This window comes from Phalaenopsis equestris, unplaced genomic scaffold (genome assembly GCF_001263595.1).
Source record: "Phalaenopsis equestris unplaced genomic scaffold, ASM126359v1 Scaffold000202, whole genome shotgun sequence".
Classification (NCBI taxonomy): Eukaryota; Viridiplantae; Streptophyta; class Magnoliopsida; order Asparagales; family Orchidaceae; genus Phalaenopsis; species Phalaenopsis equestris.
The window spans coordinates 2,975,173-2,997,261 of NW_018164644.1; the positions used below are offsets into that span (position 1 = coordinate 2,975,173).

The following is a 22,089-nucleotide window of genomic DNA, read 5'->3' on the forward strand; positions in this document are numbered from 1 at the left end:
ATGTATATATATATATATATATATATATATATATATATACCTATATCTCTATAAGAAAGTAGTTATTCAATAGTGTTGAATACACCAACTATGGACTAAAGTAATCTTGTTTTTGCCCATATGATGAGTTTCATTACCTCGCCTTACAACTAGAGGGGTTTGCAAGAAAAATTTAGTTTCCAAATGCAAGAAAAATTGCTCATATAATGTCCCTAACAATGGTCATGTAGGCATTAAATCCTAATTAGAGGAGATCACTCCGATGAAACAATCTTAAAATTTTGAAGTAATTATTTTTAAAATTTGGTTTAAAACTAGAGGATATTATTTTGGATATTTCATCATCAAGATTTACTTTAAAATTTTTTAGATTTTTCATCAGAGTGATCTCCTCCGATTATGATATAATGCCTATATGACCATTGTTAAGGATATAATATGAGCAGTTTTCCTTGCATTTCAAAACTAAATTTTCCTTGTAAACCCCTCTAGTTGTAATGTGTGGTAATGAAACTAGTCATATGGGCGAAAACATGATTACTTTAGTCCATGGTTGGTGTTTTAAACACTATTGACTAACTACTTTCTTATGAGGATTTAGGTCTATAGATTTACTAATATAGGCAAGTTAATCTTAAGTGTTTTTATTTGAAATTATTTTTTTCCTTATAAATGGACTTGTAGGCTTTTTACAACCATGCTCCATTTTGACCCCCTCTTCTCAAGCATGAGGCACGGCAGCAGTGGACAATCTAGTTAGATATATTTTGTATCATTACCTATGATGACTTGACAAATCAGGATCGGCTAAGAAAAAAAGTAATCTATCTAAATCAACATAAAATATGATTTATATTTTCATGATCTAAATAGATTTATCATAATCAGTAATAGGAAGTATACATAATATCATCAAACATGAACTGCTTAGCTTCAAAATACTTTATAAAAAGTTCATACATACTAGAAATTTTTAGTTGACACTTTGAACATCTTTTTTTTTTATCAAACATCTAAAAATGTACATATATATATTCTAGAATGCATGTAAAAATTAATTTACCTAATGCTGACCCACCGATTATTTTCCCTTTTTTGAAAATTAATTAACATAATATCTAATGAGCTATAAAGTCAGCAAAATAAATAATTTTAATATAAGATTCAAAATACAAGAAAATGGAATGATAACAGGCATGCTAATTTTCTAAACTAATATGAGCATCTTTAACCATAAACATTACTGTTCTAGAAGCAAAATAAGCTCTTATATTTGCATAAATAGAAGATGATCGGAAGCAGTAAAATATATCTATCTGCAAAGAAATTATATTTTACCATATGAATATTAAATATTTAATGCAAAACTTGCCTTCTTTTTTTATTTTAATATTATTTCTTATCATTGATAGTTTTCAAAATGACGTGGGGAGCCTTGGAACTTTGATAACATTAGGTTGTCATTTAGCCCTTCAGCTAATTATCTATAAATAACCCTTCAATTCAAATTAAAGACTTGGTTTCAACATTAGCAGAGATGAAAGAACCCCATTTTGGCCTCTACTAAGGCTTAGCTCATTATGTCTTTCACCACCCTTGCACAATTCATTATTATCACTTGCTGATATATCTCATATGACATGATCTTTTATAGACTTCTTTTATTTAAAGCATCTTTATCATAATTATTTTTAAAATATTGAATATTGTTATGCACTTCTATCAATCAGATGTATTTATGTGTATCAAGAAAACATGACATGTAAAAGTTTGTCTAGGTATTTTATTATGAAGCATTCATGAGATTTAGGGCCCGTTTGGGGCAGCTTATTACTGCGGGCGGCATTTTCAAAACGTTACAGTACTGTTTGTTTCGCGCGTTTCACTAGCTTATCTAAAAACAACGTTTTATATTTGTGAAGCACGCCGCGCGCGGCAGGGTCCCCGCAGGTGGCGTTTTGTTCGCGTCCTATTACTCCACTGCCCTCATCGTTCACTTTTTTTGTGCCCATCATTCCGCATATCCCTTCCCCTCGTTCGCATACTCTGCATAGCCGCTCATCCCTCTTCTTCGGTAGCCGCTCCTCCCTCTTCTTCGGCAATCGACAGGTTATAACGTCTCTTTTCTTCCTCGGTATTTCTTCTTCGGCATTCTCGTTCATTTTTTTTTTTTTTGCCATTTGAGATAAAAACAACAACCGGGAAGGGAAAATTGGACAGCTTGCTTGCTTGCGCTACACTACGAATCAAAGCAAATTGTTAGAGAAAGAGTTGAAGATTTGGTTAAAATCTGATCGGATCTTGATTTCGATGCGTTGAGATTTTGGTGGGATTTGTGTTGCTTTGTTGTTGTTGTGAATATTCCAATATAAAGGGGGAAAGAAACAAGTTGACTGAGGAAACAGAGAGGAAAATCAAGTAAGCCTTGTTTTAGTTTGTTCTTGGTTTCAATTCAATTTCATTTCTTAGGCTATTTGATTTGAGGAGGATATTATGGTCGTAGCTATGGAAGTGCAGTTGCATGTTTTAACATTGGATGACAGAATCATTGATCGAAAACTCATTGTGAGATTACTTAGGACTTCCATTGAGAGATTGCTTAGGATATTCTACTCGAAATTACAGTAAATTAATTGATGAGTAATTTGTTTCTTGATTTGTTATCTTTTGTTTTTGTACATAATTGTTTACTTGAATGTTGATTACTGTTTTTCGCTCGCCGAATCCACATTGATTAATGTACAAAATTATAATTCTTCTCATGGAAAACCCTTGACTTTGCTGGAACATGGATTAGCACTTTAAAATATCGATCTGCAGATTGATGCTCTGTTGTTATGGTAATTACGTTTGTCTTTATAATTTATATCCTGGATGAAACCTGGAGGTTGTTGAAATGAAAGGTTTTGATGGTATAAATGTAAAAAATAAATTTAGGTGTTAGATTTATAACTACGTAGGAATTGGTTGGTGCGTATGTCCCCCCCCTTCTGTTGAACTAAAAATGCACAAAATGAATAACTAGACAACTTATTCAAATCAGGGGCAAAATGATCATTTTTTCCAGAAACAACTACAAATATATTATTTTCTAAACTCACAAACCAAACAGCCAACCAGCTTATCCTGATCAACTGCTGATTAATAGCTTATCTGGATAAGCTGGATAAGCTGCAGCTGCCCCAAACAGAGCCTTAGTATCATAATTTTTTTCTTTTAAATTACTTGAAATAATATTGTCTGAAACTGCGGTAATTTCATTGGCAATATTAGATGATAATGACATGTTTAATATAAAGAAAATCTATTAATGTTGGCTTGTGAATAATTTGTTTCATGTTTTAGAGGTTGAGAATCTCAAAAATTGTATGTTTTTTTCTCTAGATGGATTTTTCAATTTCCGACCTCTCTGAGATCCTTTTCTTTCATATGAAATATCATAAATATCAAATTTCTCAATTAGTCATCAATACCATCAATACCAAAATCAACAACTCAAAAAAAAAAATCAAGCAAATTCTAAACTGATATTTTACCTAAAAAAATTCTCATTCATTTTTTGAGCCTACTGCTCAAAAAATATTTTATTATCGAAGTTCCTAGCTTTTTTGTACTTTGTGTTTTTAATGTACTTTGCAAAATTCTGAGAACTGAATGCAAAATTCTGTTAGTCATGTACTTTGGGTTTTTAATGTACTTTGCAAAGGATCTTCTTGGCTTATTTTCATTGAAGATTCAAGAAAAAATAACCTATCTTTTATTCTATTTTACTTTTGTTTGTGGACTTGATAAATGATGTGCAGTGGTGTTCTATTCAATGGCAGAGGGTTTTTGGTCGAATGCTTCATGCATTGATGGATTTATTGTCAATAAACTTTTTTAGTTTGGCCTCAATCCTAAATGAACTTAATGATTACTTATTTTAGACTATGCTTTGTGCTTTGCCATACTCATTAAATGTGGCGTGCCTTTAGTCTTTTGCTTTATGCTTGTTAAACTTATTGAGGGAAGGACAATCTCTCCAGCATGATTTAATTTCTCATATTTTAACCATGACATTGTACTTAAGATTGATGCTTCCTTGAGTCAGAACTATCCTTTCAATTTTTTTTCTTGTTCTTCTGATCAACTAATAAATCTCTTTTTTCAGGTCACTTGAACTCATATGTTTGATTTAGCATAGAAATTTACAGTTCCTTTGATACTGAAACTATTAAAAAGAACAGTTGAACAGAAAGACAAACTTTTATTAATATAGAAATAGGATTACAACACGACTCAAGTAAAAAAGAATTACAATTATAGGCAAATTCCCCGGTTAGGGATGTAAGAAGATCTCTGAAGGCGGTGGGGCGTCAGCGGGTTGGGAGGGGAAGATGGGAGATGTCGGGGGTTTTTTGGGTAGTTGTGATGATGTTTGGTTTGTTGTGAGTAGATAGGACAGTAAGATGTTAGGGGCAGTATGAGTGGGGTTTAGAGTGGTGGAGGCTTATGGGGGTGGTAGGCAGCTAGGGGATATGTAGGAGAAGGGATTGGTGAGAAAAGGTGAAGGAGGTTGGAAGTTTAGAACACCACCTCGGAGTCGGATACGGCCGAAGTACCACATGTCGTCAGATAAAGCCCTAACAAGAGGGAAATGACTCCACACAGTAAATTAGAAGACAACTTTGCTAGAACTACCTCTTACAAAAAAGGGTCAACTATATATTTCATTCTACTTCTACACAAAAGGAAAGGGTTGGAAAAGACAAGAAGAATCCAGAGAAAAAAACACCTAGAAGAAGTCGGTGTGGAATACTCACAAGACAACCTCTTCGGATCGCGAGAGATGTAGTCTCCTCCCTCCTTCGTGTGTGACCGCAAAAGATCGTGGGTTCTGGACAGCGGGATCGCAGTTCGCAATCCTTCGTGAGGGATCACGGCTTTCGCGAAGTGTCGCAGGGTTCTAGCTCCTGCGGGATCGCCCCCGCTTCTGGGCGCATGCAACTCCCGCGTCATCTTTTTATTGAACTTTTGAAATGGGTGCCATTTTACTATGGCGATTTAGTTAGCTTGGTGAATAAGGAGCATTGTTAGCAACTTGACCATATTAGGCATACTAAATTCAGTCCCTACATTCACTTAAAACTTGAGCTATGAGGAACTTTTACTTTTTCAACTTGGTTATAATTTGCCAACTTCAAAATCATTTTGTTTGGCTTTAATCTCGGTAAGTTGAAGAGATGAACCTCACACTTTTTATTTGTGTTTCATTTCAAGAACTGTTTTCCTTTATCGTGATACATACATTTGCTAGATCATGGAACACTAAGAGATAATCTTGTTATTTGTTTAATCTTGGATATTTTTATCATCTTCTCATTTACAGTTGTATTGTGTATGGAAATTTCCATGGAGCGTATCTGTACCTATGGGATCATTTTGGAATGATAAGCCAAGCTATTTGAACAGAAAAACTCCTATAAATACCAGATAAAAGAATTATTCTGCTTTGATGTTTTTAGTTGATTAACTTAGTTCATTCATTCTCCCAAGGTTAATATTTGTTACTAAATAATTTTGTTGCTTTTTATTTTCTCTTGTATTTACGATAAGAACCATGATCACAATTTTTTTGGAGTATTAAATTTGAAGCTATTATTTTTAATTCCTACTTAATGTTTTCTTTCCCCCAATGACAAACTAAATATGCGCCAGTTAGTAGATACTTTCTTGCAGTTTCTTATGTTAAGATATTTCCTTAACGTTCATTAATTTTCAGTTTGATGCTCTGTGCTGTATATTTAGTTTACATTTTATTGGAATGCCCCCATATAGCACTGTATGGGTATTTTATATTACTGTTTGTGTACTTTATCTTGCACTGAACTTTTTCTTTTCTTTAATTTGCATAAAAGGTTACTTGTTGTAAATTCTAAATTCCTACTGAAACATCATTGCTTCTATTTTGCTTTCATTGTTAAATTGATTTTTACTTGACCTTGACATAGTTTGATTATCACTTTGTAAAAAGAAGTGAGGTCTGTTCCACTTGCGATATAATTCAGCTTTTAAAAATGTTGGCGAAGTTTGAGGATTCTAAAGTTATTTGATTTGGTTTTATCTGTATTATTTTTAATTAAAAAACATATTTACACCTGAAAAAATACTACAAATTCGTTGAATGTGCATTTGATATACGTGAAATTAAACTATTAAAAATTCTAGATAGGTTTGTACCTAGCTCTAATTGCAGTGTCAATAGAGAATGTTGTTTTTGACAAAGCATACCTTTTTTACAATATTCTTCTGGCATCTAATCTACTTTCTTTGATTTCTATGTAGGTAAATGATAGTGATCTATCAAAAGAATTGTACAAGAAGTTCAGTGGTGTGAGTTCAATGATTTTTATGTTTACTTATTTTAGATGTCCGTTCATCCTTGATCCTGAATATTTGTTTTTTGGTTTATTTATGCTCGCATAACTGCATTGTTTTAGGTTCATAGGCGGAAAGTTCGTGCTTGGCAGATGATTTGCATTTTATCTCCTTTTGCTGAGGATGACATCGTTGAAAAAGTTACTTCTAATTTGCATATTTGCCTTTATGTAAGCAAGCATTAGTACTTGATTCTCAATTATCTCTATTATAGGGTATTAAATTGTAACTCCGCGCATTTATATCTTATAAATTTTATTTAGCTGATAGCAATGTTTCATTTTAACTGTTTATTCTATCTAATTTAATTTCATCCGTCTTTAGCAACCTATATTGTTTGATCACCTACAAGTTTTTTAGAATTTTGGCATTCACACCCGCTTGGTATAATAGGCTGTTGTCGATTCCATTGGGTTTAGGACATCGATGAGTAGAGCAACTGGTTGAATGTGAATGCTTTAACTGTCAGTTTCTTTAACAAAAGACAAGCCTATTGTATAGAAAAGCATAGCCGATCCATGTTTGACCATCTAGCTCGAAGAAAATGCAAGCATTAGGTCTAAAAATGAGTTTGCTGGACCTTGTGTCATAATCTTTGCAATTCTTATTATCAGTTGGAAAGTAGCAAAAATTTGTATAAGAAGATGAGAATTAAAGAGAGAAGGTTTAATGCTCAAAAGGTCGAGAGTTTAGAGGTCTGGGTTTCAGAAGTTTCAAGCATCTACATCAGATTTTCCCATATTTTGTTTGGCCAAAATGGCTCTATTTATTGAGTTTTACAATTGTTAAAATTACAAAAGTTTAAATATGAAAGTTTAGGATTGAGATATATAAGTATAGAATTGTGTGTTATGTATTTAAATGCCCCTTTTTTCTATTCCCTGCCCCATGTATGACTGGACTTGGCATGACCTTGAGACTGCTAGACACCTATTGTTATGGAAGGACTATCTTAGCCCCCTTGAGCAGAGTATTTGCTTTTGCATGTTTTCCACATCCATAGTCAGTAGCTACGTTATTTTACATGTTAATTATGGTACTTTAATTATTGCATGCCTTACTTTAATTACCAATTGTCAAATTAACAGATGTTTTTATCTCTTAGAGGAACAATTTACCAGCTGTGCGACAGTACTTGGAGACTTTTGCAATTCAGATCTACTTGAGATTCCCAAAATTGGTAAAATTTTATTTACATATTTTTTACCACAATTTATCATTTTCGATAATCATACGTATTATGCGATTTCAGTATTCTATTTTAACAAGATCTTTTTGTTGTGCCTAGCTAATCATAGTTCTTCCAGTAAGTTGTTCGTTTTGTGTTGTGAAGCAATTACTTTTTTTTTTTTTACAAGATCAAGTTTGTAATTTCAAATCAAATTTGTTTGAATTAAAATTAATCTTTAGTTTATAACTCCCTTTTTACCTTTATACTTCAATTCCATAGATAGAAATTGTTGCCTACCGCTCTCTTCTCTTTGCTAATAGTAGTTGGCATCCTCTTGCAGTCCATTTGGGTGGATTGACCCTTATAGAGAGATAAAGTTCCTTGTTTAGGTAAAATTTGGCAAAACCCATTATCCCTTAATGCATTCCAAAAAAAATATCTAATTCTCTTGACCCGAACACTGTCCACCAGTTTCTTGAGCCTTGCTCCTAAACTTTCATATTTACACCCATAATAGATATTTGTTTAGGTGTGAGATGTCTAAATACATATGAATTTTGTCCTTTTTATGTAAATACCCCTTTTATGAAGGTTTAGCAGAAAAAGATATATGTATTTTTATTTGCTGGGATGGAAGCTCTCTCCAAATTGCTTACCTAATCAAAATGAAATATCCACTTGTGTTGCTGAAATGTAAAGCGTATAGGGTGTACGTAGGATGGAGATAGTCACTTTGTAGCGTATAGGAGAGGGACACTATGGTGGGGTGAGAGAGAGAGAATAATGCTATACACAATTTTCTCTTGAGAAAATCTATGTTCCATTTTTTGGACTTTACTTGAGCAAGGAAGTTTTTATGTTCTCTACTGGGAATATGCCTATATTGAGGCAATTTAGCACTTGATTTTTTTCTTGGGTTGTGTTACTCACTTATGGTGCAAACTCTATGATGAAATGGTGGCCACCACCCTATTCACTTCGCTTTATTAAAGGGCTATTTGGGATCATTTTTTTGTTTTTTTTTCTATTTTTTGTTTTTATTTTGCTTTGTTTATGTTTAATTTAAAATAAAACATGTTTAGCATGTTTAATTAAAATAGGATTGTTTTTAAAAGGGATAATTACATACAGAGCACAAGAAATATTGCTATTTACAAATCAAGCGGCTAGGTGATTTTTTGAACTAGGAAAACGATGCACCACAATCAAACCATTGTGAATTTAATAAAAATAAAAAAAACATGGGTTGGGGTTTTATCTTGTCCTTTGATGTTTGAGTGAGAATTTGAAAAATGGATGAAAGAGGGTGCTTGATTTATAACTAGGAATGTTTTGGGTTCCTTGTATGTAATTGCCCCTTTTTAAAAACGCTCAAACCATCTAAAAAGTTTTTAGAGTTTTTCAAAAATATGTTAATTTATTTTTTAAAAAATAATAAAAACATGTATAAAATACTTTAAACAAATTTGTTTTTAAAAATAAAACAAAAAATAAAAACAAAAAAGGCCCTAAAATTACAGTATGTTTCCTGTCAAAAAAAAAATGGCAGGCTGTAATGATTTGGTAGTTGATGGGGTACTCAGATGAAAAGCTGGGTTTCATTTATCTTCTCATTTACATCCATGTGCAACGCATTATGCGCACTCTTTAACAAGTTTTTAATATTTTCTAAGCTTCTTTAAGTACTATGTTAAGCTCTTTTTTTCTTTTCTTGAATATAGTCCGCCAAAAATTTTGACTAGTAACAGGCAGTTAGTACTGTCAAATACTACAGTTCTAGTTTTATGATCATTTATTGATTCATTGTTTGGATCTTCTTTGACTCGAACCTTTCTTTTAACATTGCTACATCAATGAAAATATAGCTGTTAAACTTATTTATCTGGCAGGGTTTTAATAAGTGCTTCCATGTTCCCTTATTGTATAATTTACTTGTAACATAATCCATCGGCACTTACAGGCTGAAGAGCAGCTAATTCCAATATTCTATGACTATAAAATGCGGCCACAGGTAGTAATTTCATCTCCATTTTGTACGGATTTACTTCCTCGATAATGTCGGTGCATGTTTTTGCAGGCTTTGTCTTCATATGTTTTTGTAGCAGCCAATGTAATCCTCCATTCAAGAGAATTATCAGTTCAGATGAAACATTTTTATAATCTATTGCCGCCTTTGATTCCATTTTTAACTTCCCATCATCACAGTTTGCGATGCTTTACTCAGGTATAGCAGTTTAGTTCTGCAGTCCCGTTTTTTCCTGATTTTAGATTTTGTGACATGGTTAACGTGTAATAGCAAAATTGATCTTTTATTATTGCAGTTGCTCGTTTATCAAGTATTGTGCAAATTATGGCCTTCCCTTAGAGATTGTAAATCAGGATTCAAGTCATTGGAGGAGAGATGTTTTGAGGATATGAAGTTGTACTTGGCAGGAAATGTAGACTGTATGAGGTATATTGTGTAATTTAATTAACTTAATATCTTTTTTGTGAAATTTACATGATCCTTTTTTTAGTGTCTGCCTTTGTAAAGTCATGACAAATTGGAATTTTTTGACCATTGAATTTACTTGCCTGATTTTTAGAAATCTTGATTAAAGTTGCACCATGCTTTAGATGGTGTACACTGGACTATTCTTTAAGCCTAAATTTTTTATTTTAAAGCACTTTTTGGCATACCCCCAATAACTGTATGAAAATATAAAGAAAAAAATAAAAAAAATTAGCAAACTTTATGCATCAACAAATGATTTTGATACCGGAGTTGGCCCAAACCACGACCTGAAACGGCACAATTTTTATTGATGATTTTAAAGGAAATTACAACACCGACTCTTGTACGAAAACAACACAACTTGTGAATGATAATATAAGAAATAGCGACTCAACAAATAGTAAAATAAATACTGCAAAGAGCAGAAACAACTTGATTCGTGTCAGATGAAGGATATGGCTCCGTGAGAAGTCTGGAAATGTGTCTCCGGCAGCTAGGACGATTTCGGAGTGAGCGTCAATGTTGGAGTGCAGAGAGGGGGGTTGCAGATGCTATAGCTAGTTGGAGGAGGGTCGGGAGTGAGCTGCAAGTACTGTTGCTAGCTAGATAGGGCGTCGAGAGATGTTGAAGGTGTTGCAGCTGACAGAGAGGCTTTGAGATGGACTGCAGTGTCCAGGAAGGAGGGGGCGGATATCTGGAAAGAGCAGGAGAAGGGTGTTGAGCGGGGTGCAGGATGGAATCTAGTAGATGGAAGCGAAGGATGTGATGTCAACAGGAGGAGATGACGCAGAGATATATACCACGTTGACGGGATACAGCCGTAGCTCCACACCGCCAAAGGATACAGCCCTCGCACGATGGAAATCACCAGGGACAAAACCCGAAATCAGAAAATCAATCACTGCTTAGACTTGAGAAAGAATGTGTATAAATAGGGAGGGAATGAGGCAACGGCTAGGAGGCGGATGGGACGCTGCAACAACTTGAAAGAGGTAGAGGATTAGGCCACAGGCGGAAATGATCGCGGAAGGGGAAGGGGTGCCACGTGTTTAATGAATTTGGATCGGTCTGGTCCAGCAAGAGTGCTAGACCGGTCGAATGGCCACGCCCGGTTGATGGGCGTGACTTGCCTGCGAAAATGGTTGCGGGCATGAGCGTCTTGCGTCAATCTCCCGTGGGTGAGGAGCTTCAGCGTCATCTGTCGAAGCTTGTGGGCCTTCGTAGAATTCGGTGAGGTTCGCAACAGTAAATGTTGTTGAAATGTTATAGTTGCCCTGTAGGTCAATTTTGTAGGCATTGTTATTTAGCTTTTTAAGTATGTGAATTATTCCATCAGCCTTGCGCTTGAGTTTGTCGTGTGCTCTTACGAAAAATTGCTCTTTCTTAAGGAGGATCTACGCAAGGTCTCCTTTAAAGGTTATATTTTTTTGGGACTTGTTGGCTTGTGTTTGGTATTTCTTGTTTTGTTTTGTAATCGTGGTCCGAACTTCCTCGTGGAGTTATTGAATCTGATGAATATGTTTTATAGCATCCTCGTTGATATCTGTTGGGGGTAGAAGTGGAACCAACTTAAGGGGCTTTATTGGATTGTGGTCGTACACGGCGTGTGCCCTGTAGTTTGGCTTGTTGATCGATTAGGCAAATTCAACTTGGGGGAGAATGAGATCCCATTGTTTGATGTTTTTCCCAATGAAGGAAGATTCTCAAGGCTTTTATAAACAACTTCGGTCTGCCCATCTGTCTGAGGATGTGTTGTCGAACGCCTAATTTGCTCTAGAGGGTCCGCTAGAGTGGCTCAAGAATTTAACGTCCCAGTCGGAAGTAATGGTCCTAGGTATGCCGTGAAGCGGAACGATCTTGCGCAAGTATAGATCGGCAATATGAGAGGCGTACAATGTCTGGTGGCAGGCTACAAAACGCACCATTTTACAGAAACGATCGACTACGATCATGACAGAGTTCTTATTCCTTTGTTTGTGTGGCAGACCAGGATAAAGTCCATGCTGACATCGACCCAGGGTGCTTCAGGGACTGGTAAAGGCGTGTATAATCATGTATTTTTGCCTCGTGTTTTTGCGATATGACATATTTTGTATTACCAGACATGTCACTCCACATCTCGTGTTAGATGGGGCAAAAAAAAATGTTCTCTTACTAGTGTGATAGTTTTTTCCGTGCCAAAATGGCTCGCCAATCCGCTACTATGACTCTCCTGGATGATAGCTTCGCCTAGTGAGCATTGTGGAATGCACAATTGACTGTGGCGGAACAAGTAGCCGTCCGCTTTGTAGAGCTGCCATGTGGTTTCTTCTGACACTGTTCCTGTTCCCAAATTTCTTGAAAGTCTTCATTGGTAGTCTTTTATAACTTTAAAACTTATTACGTCTGTCTATAAGGATGTGATCAAAAGGTAATGATGGCTCAGAGGGTCAGCAACCCGAATCTGGTTTCCGTCTTTGTGCTCAAGTACGAATTGGAATGACGCTAATAACTCTACCCAGGTAGCATGGAGCCCTTTGCGTTTATTTTGATTGTTTAAAAATTTTAGAGCTTCATAATCCGTGAAAAGGGTGAACTCCGTGGTGAGTAGGTAATGTCTCTGGTGTTCTAATGCTCTAACAATGACAAAAAATTCTTTATCGTAGGTGGAATATTTTCGTCGAGCTTCGTTTAGTTTTTCGCTAAAATAGGCTATGGGTTGACCACCTTAACTTAGTACAGTGTTGATGCCTACGCCGGAAACATTACACTTAACCTCGAATGGTTGGTTGAAATTAGGTAAGGCAAGAGTTGGGGCTCGAGTGACCTTTTCCTTTAAGCAATCATAGGTGGTTTGGGTTGTGACCATCCATGTGAATTTTTTTCATTTCAACAATCCTGTGAGGGGGGTGGTGATAGTGCTAAAGGTGAGGGCAAATCTGCAATAGGAGGGTAGCCCCAAATATTGTCGAAGCTCGGTAAAGTATTGTGGCACGATCCAGCTTATGATTGCCTGAATTTTTGTGGGGTCCATTTGTATTCCTGTGCTAGACAATGTAGCCCAAAAAATAGATTTGATTTATGACGAAGTGACATTTTTTGGGATGGGCATACTGTTGTTGGGATTGCAGGATCTTGAATACCACTCGTAGGTGTTGTAGGTGGTCTTCAGATTTACTATAAATCAGGATGTCATCTAGGTAGACCACTACGAATTTCCCGATATGAGCTCGAAAGACTTGATTCATTAGGCGCATAAAGGTGTTGGGCGCTTTAGACAGGCCAAAAGGCATGACTGTCCATTCATAAAGGTCATTTCGTATTTTGAAGGTTGTTTTCCACACGTCTCCCAGTCGCATTTTGATCTGATGATAACCACTCCATAGTTCAATTTTTGATAAGACGGAGGCACCGTACAACTGATCTAAAAGATCATCAAGTCGTGGTATGTGAGCGATATTTGATTGTAATTTTGTTTATGGCACAACTATCAATGCACATTCGTCATGAGTCATTTTTCTTGGGTACAATGAGAGCAAGGACGGCACATGGCTTGGTGCTTTCGCATACTAATCTTCTCTTATTAAGATCATACACCTGACGTTGGAGTTCCTCTTGGGTCGTAATTGGTAGGCGGCTCTATTTTATAATGGTATGAGGTCAATTGCATGATGGATGTCCCACGGTGGGAGTAATCCTTCTGGGAGATTGTCGGTCGTGACATCTTGGAAATTGTGTAGGAGTGGTTTAAGCTGTGTGGGTATCTCATTCTCCTAGCCAGTACCCTCTAGGACCAGAGCTAAGGCGATCGGGGGCTTTGCGAGCTAATTGCAGAAAGGTGGCACGTGAGATTAATGTTTCTTCAGAGTCGATTATGGATTACTCATCTTTTACAAATAACATGATGTGTTTCAATAACATGATGTGTTTTCCATCCTTCTTGAATGTGTAGGTGTTTTTGAAGCCATTGTGTCATGTTTTTCGGTCGAGTTGTCATGGTCGTCCCAGAATGTGACATGCGTCCATTGGGATGTCATCGCACAAAATTTGTTCTTGTAATTAATATTGATGGAGAATTCGACTAAGCATTATTGATCGACGCGAATCTCGTCCTCTCTTTTAGCCAAAGAGTAGAAACGCAAATGTTTTTGTGTGGCTAAGCCTAACTTCTTGATCATAGGGTGATACGACGTTTTTGCAACTACTGTCGTCGATGATTAAGTTGCAGATTTTGCCTTTGATAATGCATGTAGTACGAAAGATGTTGTGTCGTAGCAATGATGAATATCTTTCAGGCTCAGATTGAAGGATCCTCCGTATGTCCAATAGTTTGCCTTCGTCAACGAGGAGGGGAAGTGCTTCTTCTGAACCATCCTCAGATTGGGCTTCCTCGACTTCTTCGACTTCTTCGACGATGCCTTCTTCAATAAAAGTGACAACGCGGGTGCTGGGGCAATTGATGGCGATGTGGTCGTACCCATGGCACCGAAAAGGAATTTTTAGATTTTGTGGTGTTCGGGTTGGTTTTCGAGCTTTCTAAGAGTGATTTGCCAGCTTCCATCGTGGTTTTGTTGGTAGGTGTGATTTGACGTGATAGCTTTTATGTCGACTGCAGGCGGAAGGAGTTTTTAGATTTGGTCTACTTTTGTTGTCGTTCTACTTTCAATGCAAGGGTTTGGACATCATTTAGCGTCAAGTATGGTTGGAGTTGGACAATGTTGCTAATGACAGGTTTTATTATCGCCGAGATAGCAGGAGATTGTGTGCTCTTCTTGCTCACTAGGTCGCACTTCGTCTGTAGATGATCAAATTGTGTTGTGAATTCCTCGACCGATAGATCACGCTGTTGCAGGTTGTGAAGGTGGAGTAACATATCCTAGCGATAGTGGAGTGACAGGTATTTTTTTTGCATTGTCTTTTTCATTTTGGCCCACTTAGTGATCTTGTCATCCCCGTCCCGTTTTTGTTGTCGTTGCAAGTTGTCCACAATAACAAAGCATTTTTCCTTAGTTTGATTGTTGCTTGCTTAAGTCATTTGTCCTCGGGTAACTCCTTGTAATCAAAGATTCGTTCGATCTCTTTCAACCAGTCGATGAAGTCGTCGAGGTCCATGCTCTCGTCGAATTCTGAAGGTCCATTTTGATGTTGAAATCACGATGGGTGTCGAACATGGGCTCCTCCTGACGTCTCTTGTGATAGTGAATTTCAATGCGGCTTGGGCGATACTCGTTGTTGCTGACATCATCTCTGTGAAACTGATTTAGGTCATCTTCGCAGTCTCCTCTTCAACTCTTGATGTCACAATTGAGAGTAATGTTGCCTTGATTCCCGTCGTCCATCTCGGTCAATCGTTGTTGTAAGCGACGAATATCACGTTGCATTTCTTCCCGAGTCTGGTCCAGTGCATCTCAACGTGGAGACATGATCAAAAGTGTTTTAGGAAAGAGAAGGGAGGATGAAGAGACAAGAAGAGAAGGACAAAAGGGATGGGGGAAAATGAGGGGGATGGAAGAGAAAAACTTTTGGTGGATTGGGTGGGGCCGGATGCTAGTGAACATAGGTTAAGACTATTAGGGTTGGGCTAGCTCTGATACCAATGATACCGGAGTTAACTCAAACCACGACTCAAAACGACACAATTTTTATTGATGATTTCGACGGAAAGTACAACACGGACATTTGGATGAAAACAACACAACTTGTGAACGATAATATAAGAATTAGCGACTCAACAAATAGTAAAATAAATACTACAAAGAGCAAAAACAGTCTTGATTCATGTCCTGTGAAGGATATGGCTCTGTCGAGAATCTGGAGATGTGTCGCTGATGGCTAGGAGGATGTTGAAGTGAGCGTCAATGTTGGAGGAGTGCCGGGAGGGGGGTTGCAGGTGCTATAGCTGGCTGCAGTGAGCTGTGGGTATCGTTGCTGGCTGGATAGGGCTTCGAGAGGTGCTGAAGGTGCTGCAGCTGACAGATAGGCGTTGAAATGGACTGCAGCGTCTAGGATGGAGGAGGCACTTGGCCGATATTGCTGGAAGGAGCAAGTGAAGGGGGTTGGGCGGGCTACAGGATGGAATCTGGTGGATGGCTGTGGAGGAGGTGATGCCAGGAGGAGGAGGTGATGCGGAGTTACATACCACCTTGGCGGGATACAGTCATAGCACCACGCCACCGAAGAATACAGCTCTTGCACGAGGGAAATCACTAGGGACAACCTAAAATCAGAAAATCAATCACTACTTAGACTTGAGAAAGAATGTGTATATGTAGGGAGGGAGGTGGCATAGGAAAGGAAGAGAAAAAATGGAAGGGAATTGAAGAGGCGGGCAATGGCTTGGGGGCAGATGGGGCGCTGCAACATGTCACGCTCCGTGACATTCGAGAAATCATCGAGACGAACAGAGGATGAAAGATTCTAGAGAAGGTCCGAATATGAGGAGTCATCAAAGGGGCTCTAGAAGATTCCACCACGTTCAGGGGAGAGCAAGAAGGAAAAGCTCTAAAGAGGATCTAAGAATAACCTAGAATGTTCTAGAGTTATTTATGTACATTAGAATAGTCTAAGAGATAGAATATTATATTGTAATCTAGAAGCTTCTCTTGGACATTGTATAGTCCCACATTGGCTAGATGAAAGGCCAAAGGCATGGAGGAGGCTATAAATAGGAGCTCCTCCCCTCATTTGTATTTACCCAAGCATTGAATCAAAGCATTCTAGTATTCAAGTGCTAATTATTCCTTTCTCTCTATTCTTCTTCTTAAGAGTGCTTGGGGCTGCTAAGTCCAGTGTTGTGAGTGATTAGGCTGATTTAGTGCTAAGAGAGAGCGCTAAAGCCGCACGGGTGACTTGACGAAAGTTAGTCCGTGACAAACAGCTCGAAAGAGGCGGAGGTGAAAATGACCGCAGAAGGGGAAGGGCTTCACACTTTTAATGAATTTGGACCGGTCCGGTCCAGCAAGGGCGCTGGATCGATCGATGGGCGTGACTTACCCGCAAAAATGGTTGCGGGCGGGACCGTCCCGCGTCAGCGCTGGACCGATCGAGTGGTTGCGCTCGGTCGATGGACGTGACTTGCCCGCAAAAATGGTTGCGGGCGGGACCGTCCTGCGTCAGACTGTATTTCTAAAAAGGTTTCAGGTATCAAACTTGACAAATGTTCAACATTTGGGATATGTGAAGAAGGCACTTTTCTCCCACAATTAGAATTTCTTTATGTCATAAAATTATGTTTCCTCAAAATTCATCTCTTCATAGATGTGGGATAAATAATAAATTGCTAATAACCCACCAACTAATAGCTCAGTTTGTGCACAAATTGCTAACAAATCTCTATGAAGTGATGGCAAAGACTAAATTTTTTCTAATGAAATATTCTGAGATCTATGACAATAAAATTTTAAATTTTTACTCGCATCACATAGGCTATGGCATATGTGATTTTAACTTATTACACCAGACGTCCGGTGTTTTCCAAACACATTTTGATCAGAATTTCATGTGATCATGCTTCTGTGAATCATACCTAAAGCTTGTCATTGGTATTTATACTGTCTTTTTCTCTTGTTATCATGTAAAAATATGGGAAACTTTCATTCAATATATATTCTATTGTGTAATGGTTAATCTAGAAATACCCTTTCACTTAGTTGGAAAATTTGAAACATTTTGATTGTCTTAGATATTGCTAATTCTTTCTTCATGCTTGAGATATCTGTTTCAGGCTAAGGACTTCGATGGAAGGCTTTCTTGAAAATTTTGATCCCCTTGCTTCTGCAACGCCGGCTGGAGTATTTAATTCCCGGAATAAGGTCAAAATAATGATGCTTCTTAATACAATTTTTTTTCATAGCTTAAAACATCTCCGTGATTTTATTGTCAATTGCCAGAATTTTATTTATATGTTTTATATTTGTAGCTTTTTTCAACTTCCAATATTTATCAATTGGTTTTGCTGATGTAGGGATCTGAGTTTGAATGTGTTCCCGTTTCTCTGATGGACTCGGTGATGAACTTCTTAAATGTCTATTATTAAGCTTAAACATTTACAATTTTTTCTTTTTTTTTTTAAAGAACATGTTTGTTTGGTATGTTTTTTATATTTTTTTATTTTTTTTATTTAAAAATAAATTAACATATTTTTGAAAACATTCAAAATTAACATATTTTTGAAAACTTTTTAAATGTAAGCTTAAATGTTCTGAGTATTTTTATAAACAACCATACTTTAAAGGGCCCTTTGGGATCACTTTTGCATTTTGCTTTTTTTCTTAATTTGAAATAAAACATATTTGAGCTACAAATATAGCCAATTGATAAGAAATAGCCAAATATATTTTATTTTAAATTAAAACATAAAATAAAACAAAAATAGAAAATAAAAAAAAAGCTGTCCCAAACGGTCCCTTAGCTTATTTTTCAACACCAGAGTTGTTATTCAGTTTAGTGGTTGCAGGATGTGAGGGACGAGCTTCGATATTCCGTCGCTATAGATGAGAAAACTATCAAGAACGAGAGCTTAACAACAAATGGTACTTCTGATGGGATATTCAGTTTGAATGAGGCGTCACTTAAGCAAACCCGCAATGACCTTACTACAGACTTCCAGAAGAAAATTTCTCTTAAAGGACTTGAGAAGCAGCCAGCATATGATAATCAATCCTATCTTACAAATTCAAAGCTGTCCACAGTCCTTTCAGGTAAAGCATTATTAATTAACATAGTCGCTGAGTAGTAAGTGACTTTTATTTGATCACAAATTTGTTTCATTGTTTTGTCAAGCTACATCATTATTTATAGCTTTCTTATAGAATTTTGATTCTAGTAAAATGCTAAAATAGTCCTTAACTATTTATATAGTGCCACAATTTATAAAAATATCAAATTAGTCCCTCACTATGTTAATATGGGTTTTAGCCTCATCAAAAAGGTCTTCGACATTTAATTGACATTTTTATAGATTCCGAAACTAAAATGACCGCATGCAAAGAGTCGAGGGACCATTTTGACAAATTTCATATTTTGATTCTAAGCTAAGCTCAAATTTATTAGTCTGCATTCATGCTTAACACCGTATCTCCTTTATGAAATTCAACAAACGACCAATTTTAATTGATACTAGAACTATATTTTTTATAATTAAGAGTTAGTTGTTTTGGCTGAATTTTATGTAGACTTCTGTTTTATTCCATTTAATCACAATTAGCATTTATGTTATGACTAGCTACCAATTAAACATTCACATGGAGGTAATTTTAAGCCTTTTTACCTAATTAATGCTAGTCAACACTTTATTATACCTGTCTTTACTAACTTCAATAAATTTTGGCGCGCGCCTTTTCACCTTAAAGCAAACTAAATTAATTCTCATTTTATCATGTCTTCTCTCAAGATCAATAAAAATAATATGAAAGTCATTTTTTTGCTCTCTATACTCCATTGATTGTTTCAACATAAAAATTTCTTTTAGATTTTTTTCTGGCATGAAATTAAATTAAATATAAAGTTGATGTAATTTTAAGCATGTATTCCTCCATTCTCTCCCATAGGTTAGTTATATGACTCATAAATTATGGATGAGTGACTTTATAATATTATTAAATATTAGAGAAAAGTAAATATTTAGTTCAAGTAAACTAAATATTAAACCAGTCAAACAAAGAGATAGGAAAAGTAAATATTTAGTTCAAGTTAACTATGTTAAGGTTGAAAATCCAAAAGTATTTTTCTTAGATGAGGATATTCAACATAGATGGGGATATTTTGATAAACTTTTTAATGTAGAATTTGATAATGTGATTGATTTTAGTATTCTTAATATAGTTAATAATAATATTTTTTTTTTAATTTTTACTGTTGCAAACAGAAGTTGATGGGGCTTTAAAGAAAATAAAGGATGAAAAATCAGTAGAACCTGATGGCATACCAATATAAGTGTAGAAATATTTAGGGGATTTGGGAATTTTCTGGCTTACTAAACTTTTTAATATTATTTTATAAATTAAAAATATGTTTGAGGAGTGAATGAGGAGTATTTTGGTCTCTACTTTTAAGAATAAAGGGAACACACAAGATTGTGCAAATTATAGAGGAATTAAGTTAATGTGTCCTACATTAAAATTATGGGAGAGATTATTGAACATAGGTTAAGATGTGATATAAAAATTTCTCATAATCAGTTTAGATTTATGTCAGGCAAGTTTACTTTGGAAGCTATACATTTATTGAGAGGTGTGATGGAGAAATACAGAGAAAGGAGGGTTTAAATATGATATTTGTTGATTTAGAACAAGCTTCTGATAAAATACCAAGAGAAGTGCTTTGGAGAGTTCTAGAAAAGAAAATGGTTGACATTACTTATATTCAAGCCATTGAAGATATGTTTGCTAGAGCCAGTACTTGTGTTAGAACAGGAGGATTGACCAAGTATTCTATTTCAATTGAATTACATTGTCATCTTTAAGTCCATATCATTTTGCTTTAATTATGGATATTCTTATTGGACATTTTATAGGAGGATGTACTTTCGTGTATGCTTTTTGTTGATGATGTCCTTGTGCATAAGATCCTAAACAAAGAGTTCAAGAAAAACTTTAATTATAGAGGTCAACTTGAGTCTAAACGTTTTCGTTTGAATAGATCTAAAATTGAATATATGGAATGTAATTTTAATAGTAGTAGACCTAATGGTGAGGTTGTAACAAAAGGTGATCAAGACATTAAAAGGAGTGAAGTTTTAGATATCTCGGGTTTATTGTTCAAAGTGATGTTGATATACATGGGGATGTTATTAGTCTAATTTAAGTTGGATGGTTGAAATGGAGGAATGCATCAAGTCTTTTGTGTGATACAAAAGTGCCTCTTGGACTTGAGGAAAATTTTACAAGATGGTGGTGAGACCTGCAATATTTTATGGTGTAGAATGTTTGCCTATAAAAGATGAGCATAAAACTAAGTGTTTTTGAAATAAGAATGTTTAGGTGGATGAGTGACTTTACACTTAAAGAAAAAATGCGAGACGAATATATCTGTGAAAGGATTGGTGTTCTGGTGACAGAGAAGATTAGAGAAAGTCTCCTTAGCTGATTTGGTCACATTAAACACCAATCATCTGATCATCATTCTGTTGAGAGAGTATATGTTCTAAATTTGACATATGGTAAAAAAAGGGGAGAGGTAGACCTAAAAAGACTTGGTCATTTTGTATAAAACATGATCTTAATCTATTAGTATTAAATGAAATATGACACTCAACAGGACACAATGGAGAAAAATAATTCATGTAGCCGGCCCCGTTTGTGGGTAAAGGCTTATTTTTGTTGTTTTTGTTGTTGTACATTACATTGTCAAATGCCTTTCTTTTTACTGAATAACCCTTTGTATTTCCTTCACTAAGTCTCATCATTAGTGCATGATGTATTTCTAGGCTATTTACATTAATATTTAGAATGGAACTAGTTATTTTAGCACACATGTTTGGTTCAGCTAAACTATTGCAATTTCCCTCTCATAGCAACGTTCAAAATTAATAAATTTTACCCTGTTAAATTCAATTTAAATAATAATAATTATTATTAAAAAAATCAATCACCGTATAGTTGGGCCATAATTCTTTTATTATCTTTTAAATACTCTTAAAGGTATATTTATAATCACTATCCTGCTGCAAATGATAAACTCTTCTCATGCAATCTAACTACTACCCATTTTTTTAATGCTTACATCAGAATTGGAATTGGAAGACCAGCTTATAGGTTCAGCGATTCAAGCAAGAAAAGAAGTTACAGAAAAGATTAGAGAAAGTCAACAACAAATAATTCTTGTTGCGTCGTTGCTTGATCGAATTCCCAATCTTGCTGGGTTAGCAAGGACATGTGAGGTAAAAAAAGGAAGATTTACATGCATATCAGTCAATTTCTATGCATTTACATTATCTAACACTTAAAACTTCAATTTTTACATTAATGTCTCCTTACCTGTGCATGAACTGCCCGCCTCCCCCGCGGCCATCCCCCTCCCCAAAAAAAAA

At 35.9% G+C, this 22,089-nt stretch overlaps 1 protein-coding gene across 1 annotated transcript in view; it reads left to right on the forward strand.

Moving 5' to 3' along the window:
- Positions 1 to 22,089, forward strand: part of LOC110022769 — an 89,499-nt gene that overhangs the window by 65,958 nt on the left and 1,452 nt on the right. Inside the window, 10 exon segments of the mRNA XM_020721869.1 lie at positions 6,325 to 6,372; positions 6,480 to 6,587; positions 7,523 to 7,597; positions 9,549 to 9,599; positions 9,666 to 9,812; positions 9,910 to 10,040; positions 17,785 to 17,872; positions 18,025 to 18,084; positions 18,517 to 18,760; positions 21,788 to 21,939. Of these exon segments, the coding sequence (XP_020577528.1) occupies positions 6,325 to 6,372; positions 6,480 to 6,587; positions 7,523 to 7,597; positions 9,549 to 9,599; positions 9,666 to 9,812; positions 9,910 to 10,040; positions 17,785 to 17,872; positions 18,025 to 18,084; positions 18,517 to 18,760; positions 21,788 to 21,939 (1,104 nt within the window).